This window comes from Primulina huaijiensis, chromosome 18, assembly GCF_012295235.1.
Source record: "Primulina huaijiensis isolate GDHJ02 chromosome 18, ASM1229523v2, whole genome shotgun sequence".
Lineage (NCBI taxonomy): Eukaryota > Viridiplantae > Streptophyta > Magnoliopsida > Lamiales > Gesneriaceae > Primulina > Primulina huaijiensis.
In genome coordinates this window covers 2018019-2030748 of record NC_133323.1, presented here as the reverse complement: position 1 = coordinate 2030748, position 12730 = coordinate 2018019, and the positions used below count along the sequence as shown (strand labels likewise).

General features: G+C 34.3%; 2 protein-coding genes and 1 pseudogene across 2 annotated transcripts; 1 reads left to right on the top strand and 2 right to left on the bottom strand.

The window, feature by feature from the left end:
• Nucleotides 1–19: 19 nt before the first annotated feature.
• Nucleotides 20–2243, bottom strand: LOC140964595 (uncharacterized; annotated as a pseudogene).
• A 1628-nt stretch (nt 2244–3871) lies between these two features.
• On the top strand, nt 3872–6247 carry LOC140964994 (anthocyanidin 3-O-glucosyltransferase 2-like). The gene is made up of 2 exons (XM_073425019.1): nt 3872–5931; nt 6026–6247. The coding sequence occupies exon 1, from the start codon at nt 3904–3906 to the stop codon at nt 5326–5328; it is 1425 nt and encodes a 474-aa protein (XP_073281120.1). The 5' UTR covers nt 3872–3903; the 3' UTR covers nt 5329–5931; nt 6026–6247.
• Nucleotides 6248–7784: 1537 nt separating this feature from the next.
• On the bottom strand, nt 7785–9486 carry LOC140965267 (zinc transporter 5-like). The gene is made up of 3 exons (XM_073425416.1): nt 8826–9486; nt 8313–8462; nt 7785–8217 (listed from the first exon to the last, which is right to left on the bottom strand). The coding sequence occupies exons 1-3, from the start codon at nt 9396–9398 to the stop codon at nt 7912–7914; spliced, it is 1029 nt and encodes a 342-aa protein (XP_073281517.1). The 5' UTR covers nt 9399–9486; the 3' UTR covers nt 7785–7911.
• Nucleotides 9487–12730: the final 3244 nt, after the last annotated feature.

Below are 12730 nucleotides of genomic sequence, written 5' to 3'. Positions count from 1 at the left end.
CCTCAAAATTCCACAGAAGACAAAATTAACAAGGCCAGGGAACCTTAAACTTCCTATGGCCAATCAAGAAACTGGTGACCTTGAAGTGAAGGCGGTAAATACGTTTGTGACGAAGAGTTAGAATTATCCGGAGGATGGATATGAACCTTTCCGTATCCAAGATTCTTCATTAGCTTCGTTGGTGCATTCCTCAAATGTAATGGCACACTTTCATCCTGTCCCACGGATTCTTTTACAACCTTCTGTGCAGCTCCGATTGCAAGGTAAACAGATGCGGATATAGGAGCCAAAGGCAAGTACGAAACACACTGTCCGAGTATGACATTACACTCCGGCATCCCGATAAAATGACAGCCTTGGTAACAAGAAACCGCTTTTGTTAAAGCCTGTGGATCCGCCGAACCGACATCCTCACAGGCGTATCTTATGAGCCGGCGTGCAATGTAGAGTGGCTCTTCACCTCCTTCTAACTTTCGAGCCAACCAATAAATCGAGGCATCAGCATCACTCCCTCTCATAGACTTGTGTAGGGCACTGATCAAATTGTAATGCTCATCCGCTACTCTATCATAGGCCAAAAGCTTGCTCTGTAACTATTCTTTGACGTCGTTTGTTGTTGCAACAATCTTGGATTCTTTATCTAGATTAGTTTCTTCAACCGAGCTGTTGCTGTTGTGGCTGAGATCTCAAGAGCATTCGATGCCACCCTTGCATCTCCATCACAATGCGACTACAGAAAATCGATAGCTTCCTGATTCACTTCAATTTTAACCATCCCCTTCAAATTCATAGCCAACCCCAGTCCATATCCGAAACAGCACGATTCAGGAGCATTGCTAGATCACATGGCTTCAACGGATGAAGGGTTAATTCTCTGCAACGAGACAACGATGGCGTGATCAAGTGGAAGGATGGGTTTTCGGTGGTGGCGCCACTGAAAACTATGCTCACATCCCCAATCACGGGCAGGAAATAATTGTCGACATGTGCATTAAATGAAGTTTGACAAAACTTTGTGGGTTGGCAAAATGGACAGCGCACATTTTAAATGAATGAATGACAGAAAGCAAATTTTGAAACGGAGTTACGTTCAGATCTTCATCAGTTGGTGTATCTCATTCTCAATCTCTTCTTCGAGTTTTCTCTCATCTTATAACATTCTATAATATTTGTGAAGTGTTTGTTCTCCTGTATTAAGAGAGTGTGTGTTCTCTTTGGAAACACAGTTGTACACCACAAAATATTATAGTGGAAATTCTTTTCATCTTGCCCGTGGTTTTTACCCTAATAATTTTTAGGTGTTTTCCACGTAAATCTCGGTATCCAGTTTATTCTTTATTTTCGAGTTTTATTATCTCGAATTACCGCAAGTGGGACCAACAATAATCTTGCTGCGCCTTGTTGAACCTGTGCACTTCATCAAGAAAAAGAACCGTCCTTTCGTTTTCAATTCAGATGGTTATATAAACATTCGTAAAAATTACACAAAAAGATAGAACAAACCACTTGGGATGACAGATCTTATGTTGGATTATGAGTAAGATTATAAAATGATTACTAAAAAGCAATCTTTTTTAGAGTTTAGAGCTAAAAATATTGATCAAATTGTTTAATAATTTCTTTATCAATTGATTGCATAATCAATTCTTTCAATATTTTTTTGTGGCACGGTTGATTGGAGAGGAAAGTTTTGATGAACTTTAACTTTGAAAAAATTCGTTTTACACTTACTAATTCAACCAAAAGATCAAGGATAATCAACAAAAATTTATAAGCAAAGTGAGCAGCTAAAATTGTTATCAAGAAGATTTATACTGAAGTAGTGTAAGAATTTAGAAAAACTTGATATATATTTGTATATATTTAAATAAAAATTAAAACTTCATGGAAATTGAAGAGTTGAACAAATAATCTGACCCTAAAAATATGTCCATTCTAACATTCAAATTAGTGAGAAAATCATATCTGGAAAAAAAAAAAGAAAAAAAAAAGAGAAAATTGATTATCAATTCGAGGTAATTAAAAAATAAGGGACTAAATCAGAAAAATAACAAAACGTGAGGGACTAGAAAGGAATTAACTAACCATTAGAGCAACAGCAAAATAAAAAAATGCCGGCAATGGAATGACATAAGCAACATTCTAGAAACTTTTTTTAAAATAATAATTCATTGTCTCAAATATCTGCTTTCGTGAGAAAGAAACCTCAACTTCTTTGAAATATTAACTTTGATCATAACCATAATTAAACAAAAATGTCTTTTCTTTACCTAATATAACTATAAAAATTATGAAAGTGTATCCGTTCTATATTTTTAAAAATTTTTATTGACTTTTTTAAATTATGTATTTTTGTGAAGTTAGATAGGTTTTTTTTAACTTTTATAGAATCTCGTAGAATTGTAAAACAAATTTCATAGACTTTTATATTTTTTTTCAAGATTTTTGTAGACTTTTGTAAATTTTTTTTTATAGAATTGTGTGAATTTTGTAATTTATAAATATGATTTATTTTTTATTACTTTTTTTAAACAGTTATTGGACATAGATAACATCTTCAATTTTAAATTATTTTTTTATTTATGAATATAAATTAATTTTATTTACTTAAAAGTTAAATCAATTTAATTTGTGAAAAACGACAAATGAATTATCCAATTTATGGAAATCAAAATTTCAATTCTTTATGTCAATTCAACATATTAATGAACAATATTTTTATAAGTTTATAATAAAATTTTATTAAAGGAACAATCAAAATAATGATTAGTCTTTTATTAAAAAAAAATCTAGGCATTGTTGACAATTTGATCAATATCGCTCCACATTCCATTGGCTATGGTATCCCTCAATTGTCTTAATCAGAATGAGTTTATGAAGGTGACAACTTTGATCAGTTATTTGATACTCAAGAAACAATACGACCTTGACTTATAAATTCTTGAATATGATAATGTACATCTCGAAAAGAGCCAAGAATTGACGTCGATTTGAATATCCAGTATATTCATGTGCAAGAATTTTGAGTCATAATCAAAATTAAGATATAAATTAACTAAAAATATATAAAATAATTAAACATCAAATTTTATATAATAATTAATAAAAAAATTATATTTTACTTATAAAAAATAATTATTATTTTTAATTTATAGGTCAATAAAATATTATAAATTTTTTATTATGTAGTTTAATGATATTTTTTAAAATTTTAATAAATATAATTTTAAATTTTATAAGATTTTGTGACTGGAACTCAAAAATAAAATGAACAATATTCATATTTTTGCTTTTAAACTATTGTTAACAATAAAAAAAATATGTTTTTCAAAAGTACAAATAAAAGAAAAAATAAATAGACGAGAAAAGAATGAAAATTTTATTGAGCATGTGAGTTTGAGAGATTTCTCAATTAAAAGTAAATCCAAATCTTTAAGTTGAATTAAATACTTTTTTTGACGGTTGTACCTTAGGCTATAATTCTTGTACTTAATAGAATTACATGGAGTCATTAAAATTCTATTGATATCTTGAATATCTATAGACTTTTGTAGAGTTTTTAAAAGTCAAGTTTAAATATCACATGGCTTTTTAAAATTCTACAAAAGTTTAGATTGAAAACCAATGAACTTTTATAGAGTATATAAAAGTTTAGTTTCAATATCTCTAAACTTTTAAACTCCATAAAAATCATTAAAAGTTTAAAATCAATACACCTGTTACCATAAAAATATATTTTGATAAATTTTAAAAATAATTAAATGAAATATCAATCATAATAAATAACGTAAAGTTTTTTTTAAAAATTAATTAATTAATGCGAATGATTGATTGCATTATAGTTGTATTTATATATATGGACACATACTCCCTAATTTCTAGGATCAGACTCGAGGAAAAAAAATGTCGGAAAAATTTGTAGAACTGGTGTTCATCCCTTTCCCTTCGCTAAGCCATCTTGCAGCTTTGGTAAAGCTAGCAAAGCTCTTGACTGATACAGATGGGCGCCTTTCAGTCACTATCCTCATCTTCAAGACACCGATTGACACCAAAATCGATTCTTTCACCAAGAATTCTAGCCACTCTCGCGTCCGGTTCGTGCAAATCATCCCCCACGATGAATCCAGGATGCTGGAGGTGATGAAATCGCCCAAGACCTTCATGTTCCAATTCATCGGAAGCCAGAAGAAAGCTGCCATGGACGCTGTGACGGAGATTATGAAGGATCCGACGAGAATCGTTGCTGGGTTTGTGATGGACATGTTCTGCACCGCCATGATCGAGGTGGCGGATGAGTTTCGGGTCCCGAGTTACATTTGCTTCACTTGCGGCGCTGCTGTGTTGGGTCTCTTGCTTCATTTTCAGCGACTTAACGACGAATTTGGCCCCGGATATGTGGCAGCCCAGTACGAGGGTTCGGATTCTGAGGTATCGATTTCAACATACGTTAATCCTTATCCGGCGAGTGTCTTACCCTCTATTGTGTTTGAAAAAGACTTCGGGGTATTGGATCATTTGAAAAGGTTCAGGGACTGTAAAGGGATTGTGATAAACACGTTTGTTGAATTGGAATCACACGCAGTAAAGTCCCTTTTGGCAGATGTAAACGTCCCAAACATTTTCCCGATTGGCCCCATGATTCAGGAAGCAAGTGGAGAAGAACAGAGGAAAGGGCAAGGCGAGATCCTGAAATGGCTAGACCAGCAACCAGATTCTTCGGTCGTTTATCTTTGCTTCGGCACGGCCGGATGTTTCGACAGCGAACAAGTGAAAGAGATCGCTACTGGGCTCGAAAAGAGTGGACACAGGTTTTTATGGTCCCTTAGGAAGCCTGCTCCTGAGGGAAAGTTTGAGATGGCCGGGGTATATGAAGACCCTGAGGAAGTACTGCCAGAGGGATTCCTGCAGCGCACGTCTGGAGTCGGGAAAGTGATCGGGTGGGCACCGCAGATGGCGGTGCTATCCCATTGCTCCGTGGGAGGCTTCGTTTCGCACTGCGGATGGAACTCGACTTTGGAAAGCGTTTGGTGCGGAGTGCCGCTGGCTGTATGGCCGCTTTTTGCGGAACAGCAAGCTAATGCATTCCAGTTCGTTAAAGAGTTTGGAATGGCGGTTGACATCAAGATGGACTACATGAAGAATTGTGGTGTTATTGTGGGGGCAGAGAAGATCGAGAGGGCCATTCGAGAGTTGATGGATATGGACAACGAGATCCGAGTTAAGGTTAAAGCTATGGCAGATAAGAGTAGGGTCACCTACGAGGAAGGCGGCTCGTCCAAAGATTTCTTGGGACGTCTGGTTCAAGATTTTGTTGGGACGGTGTCTTGATGTTGCCACTGAGCCGGCTGGCTCCATGACTTTGAGTTACATGGCAAGTTATCTTGGAAATTTAATAGTCTGCGGACTAAAGTTCAACGTTTGATTTGAATGTAAGAAATCTTACTTTTCGAGAAAAGCATCAAGACAAGAATGTGATTTGTGGGTTCTTTTTTCTGTCTTTTCCGGGGAAAACTAAAAAGTGTTCTTGTTTCAAATTTCAATTAGGGCCGGTTGGCAACAAAAATTATGTGAACTTTAAAGATTATCACGAGTAACATAAACCATTTGAAATATTGAGCCTTGCAATTTTAGATGCGGATTACAATATTTGTAATGTACATTATTAAAAAATATTATTTTTCCATATCCAAAAAGTTACTTCTTTTAAAATTAATAATAATAAAGCATCAAACTAAAAATTCAGCCAGTTTAATATTTTGTGTACCAGATTTTTCTGTCAAGAAATTGTTCCCATAAAATGACTTGTGTATCACAACTGAAATTGTTTCTCTTGATGCTGGGTACTAACAAGTGTCAGTACAGCGTTTGGATCGGGGGGAGCATATTGGCATCACTTGGTTCCTTTCAGCAAATGTGGTTCTCCAAGTCTGAGTGAGTTCTCTCGCCTTTTAGCTCATGAACTTGCTTTACAAATAAGTATATCTTTATGGCAGATTCATAAATTTATATGCTGTGGTGATGACAGGTATGAAGAGCATGGAGCTTCTTACATTCAACGCAAATGCCCCTAACATACTTTCGTGTTCTACCTACTAATTTATATAACTTTTTGGAATGGCAAGATGAGTGGCTATTTCATTACTTGTATCTTATTACACGTTATTTAATGTGATAATGAATCTTCTCGGTTGCAACATTACCCAGTATTATTTTACTAGAGCAGAGTTACTTCGAGTTTCGTGATTTATCTCGTGTTTGATTGAAAGTTATTCTTATGCAAATGCGCACTTCTTGGTTTGTAATATATGATGTACCTTATGTGTCTAATGTGAATTAGTCTATCCTATGATGCGGTGTGTACCTTTTAATTTGTGTCCAATGTAAATTTTATATGGCACATAATTTAATGTATCCAAAGACTTGGGTTGTGCTTCATTTGTGGCACATTCTCGTTGACGCCCATTCTCTCTACTCTTCTCCATATTTCTCCCATCGCTCTCTTATTACAGCTAATTTTACACCATGTGTTGCCAGACTTGAACACCATAAGCAAAATTATCGACATCAAAGTCACTTTTTGTCTATATTTCTTGAATATGAATTCTTTCAAAAGATTTTTCATTCGGACGATTAATTTGTTTATTACCATTGCCACCTTTAATAAGTACCTCGGCCTTCAAAACTTTTGAATTCTACGACATTTTCTAATTTTCTCTCACCATTGAAATTTCGCTAGCGCCATTGCATTTGCTCCCATGATCCGGTTCGGTGTCGAATGCAGCTCTCTAAAGATTTTTCAACGAATAAAAAATAGATCTATTAACAATTTTTAGGAGAAACAAAAGGTAATTCGTTTTAACTCGTTGGTTTCAAATCAGAAGAGTAATTTGGTAAACTTGGACCTGATAATTAGTTCTATACAAATTGGACATATGATCACGTCTAAAAGATTGGATGAATTACTTATGTGATAATATAGGCCGCCTAAGCCTTAATGATTGAGTTTAATCTGCATTTAAGGTATTGTCCTAACGTATACCATTCACTTTTATTTATATATTCACATTATAAATGAAGTCCTTGATTTATTTGTGTGGACTCCATATGTTATAATAAATAAGAATTATTGGATGCGACATTGTAGTAATACCATAAGATAGCATCTCATGTACCGTCGGTGATGATCTCTGAAAATACACGAAAGAACAACCGAACAAAATGGTACTTGAACTATCAATGGACCCTCGTCACAGTGGACCATACACACCCTTATTTTTGGGACACTTGTTGTTTTGAAGTTAATGTTGGGGACACTTTCATATATAGATGAAGTAATTATTCATCGTTAATCGTCCTTTTCCCAAGCTGTCAACTTTGACTTGGAATCGTGGACTTTTTTTTTTTTTAAAGATGAATTGAGGACTTTTGAGTTTCGAGTTCGAAATTCTGAATTTAGATTTAGATGCTGTCTCCTGCTATATCGATTGGCAGGATTTGCCCACATGGGCAGATTTTCCAGCGTTGATGCAAGCATCCATTGAACCTTAAGTTCTGGCCTACCTATGTTTGTGTTTAGACCCAAGAAAATTGTGTGTGCTTTTGCCCAAAAATGAGTAAATAAAGCCTGAAAACAGAAAGGTTGCTATCTTCTCCAATCAATTTCTCGTCGAGTGGACTAGGAACTAGAATCGGAACTAGTAGCGATTTGTCATTAAATGGAAAAAAAATTCATTCCACCGAAAAACTTCCGGTCACTCAAAAAACTCCACACTCCAGTACTCAAATTTCGCGAACAAGAAAACACGTGTTGCACCAGCTTCAAAATAAATAAGAATGGCACCCATGGTAAATGACATTAAGTAAGTTGTATATCCAGCAAAAGTTTACAAAACATCACAAAAATCTTCAAATTCAAGCCCACTTGGCCAAAAGAGACATAGCCCCAGCACCCAAAAGAAGAGAAACGTTTGCCCCTAATTGAAGCTTTCCACGGGCTTGCAATTTAGGACTCATAAAATCAGCAGCGAGAAGATCGACGAGTGCCATATATATCAAGATCCCTGCTGATGCTGAGTTAAAGCATCCTTCTACAATCAGAGCAGTAGGGCTCGTTTCGCTATAGATGTTACTTATTCCAATGCCAATTGCAATGCCTACTGGCGTCGTGAGGGAGAAGAATAGACCCATTATTGCAACTGCCCTTGACTTGAACTTTGCCTGCATTGATATATATAGATGGTTTAGAATGTTGAAACCAAGTGAATATAATCTATATTCATACCCGGTGACACCAAAGTTCGTGTTGAGTTTACCTGTGCTATGCATCCTCCGAGGCCAATGCCTTCAAAGAATTGATGGAACGTCAAAGCAGCAATCAAAGGCCGTATTGTTTTAGGACTCTCCGAAGCACCTAAAGCTATTCCAATTATCACCGAGTGGACTATGATACCCAACTCCAACACCTGATTCAAAGATAATCTTTTATTACTCATATGTATGGAAAATTCAAAAACTCCATAAAAGTTTGAACTTTTACGATTAAGGATCGGAAATAGAGGCTATTAAACATGGTCGTGGGAGTGGAGTTTCAAATGTTTCGTGAGAACTCGAAAGAAAGGACTCGGGAAGATCACTTTCTAAATTGAAAACTTAGTTATAAATATTATCTAAATTTGCAATTTTATGTAGAAATAAGTGGTACGTAGCAAGACCTTACAGAAAGAGAAGACGTGTCCGAGTAAATTTCGTTTCATTTCCATTAAAATCGCAACAATCTCTATTCAAAAAGAGAAAGGAAAAGAAAAAATCGTAACAATCTAATATACCTGGGATATCACTCGATGACGGAGGAGCTCCGTTTCACCGGAAGCCGCCTCCGAGGAAACAGATCCATGTGCATGGCCGTGCGTGGCGTGAGCATGCATCGGGACCACCCCTTTCTCCTCATTCCCGACTTGCGCCGCCGCCTTTACGACCGACCTGCGCCTGTAATACGATGTGGCGTACGTATCCACCATCAAAGTCCCAATAGCAGAAACCATCGCGATGAAACCCGTGAAGGGGAAATCCCCCCACGGGCTCGCACTGATACACGGAGAAGTCAGGTTCTCGAACGCGTCCGGCAGAACATGTATGAAGCCCGTCGATAGAATCACTCCGGCGGCGAAAGCTTTGACGATGAAGAAGAAGCTCCGATCAGGGCTCAACGCTGGCACCGCTTTTCCAAGAACCGGGAGGCATACCCCGATCGCACTGGCCACTAATATCGACGCGATAGCTGCTAATTTGTATTTCAATGCCTTAGATTTGTTTCGTTCTTCTTCATCAGCCTCGCACGTACATTCTGCCATAATAACTGCAGGCAGCAGCGCCATCATGGCGAAAAAAAGGGTCTTCATTTCTGCAGAAAGGGAAGAAGAAGAAGAACAGGAATGGTGGGTTGTGGAAGAAGATTGCCAAGGGATTTTATGCCTAAACTTTGGCCTCGACTTGTTTTTTTATATATAATCTCGTACAGAAGAAGTCAAATGATTGAAGATAATTTGTGTGCTAATTTCTTCGTCAAATGAGGTAATGTTAGTGTTTAAGGGAAATTAGTACAACAAAGGGTTTACTTCACAACTCATAAACCAACTTTGTGCTTTAATAATCTCTGTGTGACCATTTCATTTTTTTTCCACAAATTTAATGACGTAGCACAAATCTCTACGTTTTATATTTATCTTTCATATATATATATATATACACACAAAAACTATTATGAGACGGTTTCACTTATCAATTTCGTGAGTCGAATATATATATATATATATATATATATATATATGTATATGTGTGTTTCGACAACTAATTTTTTTAATTTATAATTAATAAGAAAAATGAGTTAAGATGTCGACATGTTTAGAGGTTTTTTTTTTAAAAAAAATTTATTTAATTTAAGTAGATTAATGAATAATGATTTTTTCATGTAGTTATGAAGTCAACTCTCATATATAATTAATAATAAATAATAAAGAAAAATAATATCAATCTTCTCTTTATCAGTTTTCCATATCATAATCTAAAAATCTTCCTTGGATTTCGTTCTACTAAATTGATTAATTTCTCTTTATTATAATCCTTTTGAACCTTTGACATGTGATGTAAGTTATCAGTATATGCAAGTAAAAAAAAACTAAAAAATTTAATTATAATAAAAAATTATATATATTATTTTAAATGATTTTTTGTTTTTTATAATAATTTTTAAACGGGAGACGTATGATAATTTGAATTTGAATTTGAATATATGCTAAATAAGATTTAGCTCAATTGTCGTGCTTTGAGTTATAAAAATCTTCATTTATCTTTGCTCGATTCAAGATCAACTCAACTGTTCATTCTAAATTTTATCTTGGATAATATTAAGTAAAATAAAGATATATAAATTTAGTATTGGANGACTATCGTAATGTAGATATTAATAAACAAAATTACTATTTTCATATGTTAAAAAAATCACTATTTTTATTTATGAATAAGTAAACATAATTAAATATTTTTTTAAAAAAACTTTTATAATATAAGATAACAGCTTACTGTAATTAATATATAACTGCAGTTGATGATCAAAAGATATCACTTTCTTTTGTAGATAACCATGATAAGACTTTATGTATAAAAAAAATTTGAAAAATAAAAGTTATATTTGAGATGACAACCTTTGCCATTTTTCCATATATTAATTAATGTCCTGACTTCTTATGCTTGGCCATAACTGTTGGGTGGTCCAACTGAAAACAATGTCCCTAAGAAAAGAAAACCCTCATGGAATATCTGAGTTTACGAAATAAACGAGTATTTGATCTTTAATAATATGTTTTCGGAAGAGTTTATCAGATAATATTCGCTAAATATGATTAATCTGATTAACATAATTTGTAGGGTATTATGTTAATTAAAAGATTTAATCAATACGAGTAACGGATACAGGTTCTCCGGTCATAAAAAAGAAGGATCTTGTGGAAAAATATGGACAATGGAATCAATTAACCCACAGTTTTAAAAGGACAAAAAAGAGAGCTTAAAAAATAAGGGGAAGTTGATGAAAAATCCCTAATTAAAACATTTCTTTGGGTTCACTCCCTACCCATAAAATTGTGGTACTATATCATACAAATTGTGGTACACTTCATGTGGAAATGTGGTACACTTCATGTGGAAATGTGGTACTAAAAAAGTACCCAGGGACTGAACACAAAAAAAAACGACGGCCGGAGACTGAAGGCCAATTTCCCGAAAAAATAACCCACAAATGTTGATGACAAGAACGACTCTCTTTAGTTTGCTATCCGTGTAATTTGATGAAAGACTCCTCTGAGACGACTTCTGGAAAGATACCAAATTCAAATAATTGAGAAGCCTGATTCATTTCTTGGCAAATTTTGTGTATGTACGCGAGTCATGTCATTTTTTGGTCCCCCAGTAATTTCTTGGCTTCTTCCCAATTGTCAGAGATTCTGAAAATTTTGGAAAATAATCTTTGTCGAACATTTTTTTTAAAAAAAAAAACATCCCAAATGTATTTTACTTATGTTTCAAAAAAATTTTAAAAAAAAATGGATCAAAATTATTTTCCTAAATATGACCAGTTGGATTAACACTACAAATCAGATTTATAGATAAATTTGAAAATTCAAACTTTTCTTTGTTTAACCGTGTTGAATGATATGGTATAGGGATTCATGTCATGTAGTATCCCTTTGTCGAAGTCTAGTCTCTAGTCTTGCGTTTCATTTGTCATGCTGCGTTTACTTCCTTTTCCAAGTCAATTCATCCATCTCTCCTCTCCTATGGCTATATACTAGTAAAACAGTGTGTTGTATATATAATACACCAATAGTGCAATCAAAATGGTAAAAGTCCTCAAAAACATACGTTTATTTATACAATCAAAGTTTATCACAATGATTAGCAAGTTTATTTTTCCAACAAATCTGTCACACATAGTTTAATTAATGTGAATAAATTGATTGACATGATTTCCAGACTACTTTGTTCATTTGGTTTTAATGATAAACTTCGAATTTCATTATGATAGGAAAAAAATTGAAAGGTTTAAGGTAATACATTCTACACAGTTTAGGTAACAATTGAGATGGTCAATTCATGTCTCGTCATCAAGTGTGAGCTAGGACTAGAGGAGGGACCAAAAGTCATTCATCCAACCAATATGATTTCAAGTTCGATTGACTCCATAATGCATCTGTACAGAAATATATGATCAACATGTGTCCATTTTTCGTCATATTAAAGACTTTGAGGGTTTAATTTGACATTTTTTTCATCACACGAACTGCATCATAACTAACTATTTGGTCTATAATCTATACGGTATTTTTATGCTAAAGTTTAAATAAAAAAATTAAGCCCAATATTTAAAAAGCGAAATATCCCATCAATAATCAAAGAGTTAGTCGGATAAACCTTGTGTGATTCGGTCCAAGTGAAACAACCGAATGCTGAAGGTGGCTTGAAGTTAAATGAGAGGTAACTGATGCAAAGAATGAAACAAAACAAAGAATCGATCAATCTGACAACAACCAAACACTAGCAAATACCTTACAAATTTTAGTTAATATAGTCCAAACATTTTTTCATCTTTCTAGTATAGTTTCTGGTGCTTTTCATCCGACTTTGTTATAAATTTTATGCCACCAAAGAAGAGGAAATTATGAGAGAGAAAGGGAGC

Coding starts and splice junctions, on each gene's coding strand:
- LOC140964994 (XM_073425019.1), top strand. CDS start 3,904: ATGTCGGAAAAATTTGTAGAACTGGTGTTCATCCCTTTCCCTTCGCTA.
- LOC140965267 (XM_073425416.1), bottom strand. CDS start 9,398: ATGAAGACCCTTTTTTTCGCCATGATGGCGCTGCTGCCTGCAGTTATT. Junction 8,463..8,825: donor GTCATCGAGTGATATCCCAG/GTATATTAGATT, acceptor TCTTTGAATCAG/GTGTTGGAGTTGGGTATCAT. Junction 8,218..8,312: donor TCGGAGGATGCATAGCACAG/GTAAACTCAACA, acceptor ATATCAATGCAG/GCAAAGTTCAAGTCAAGGGC.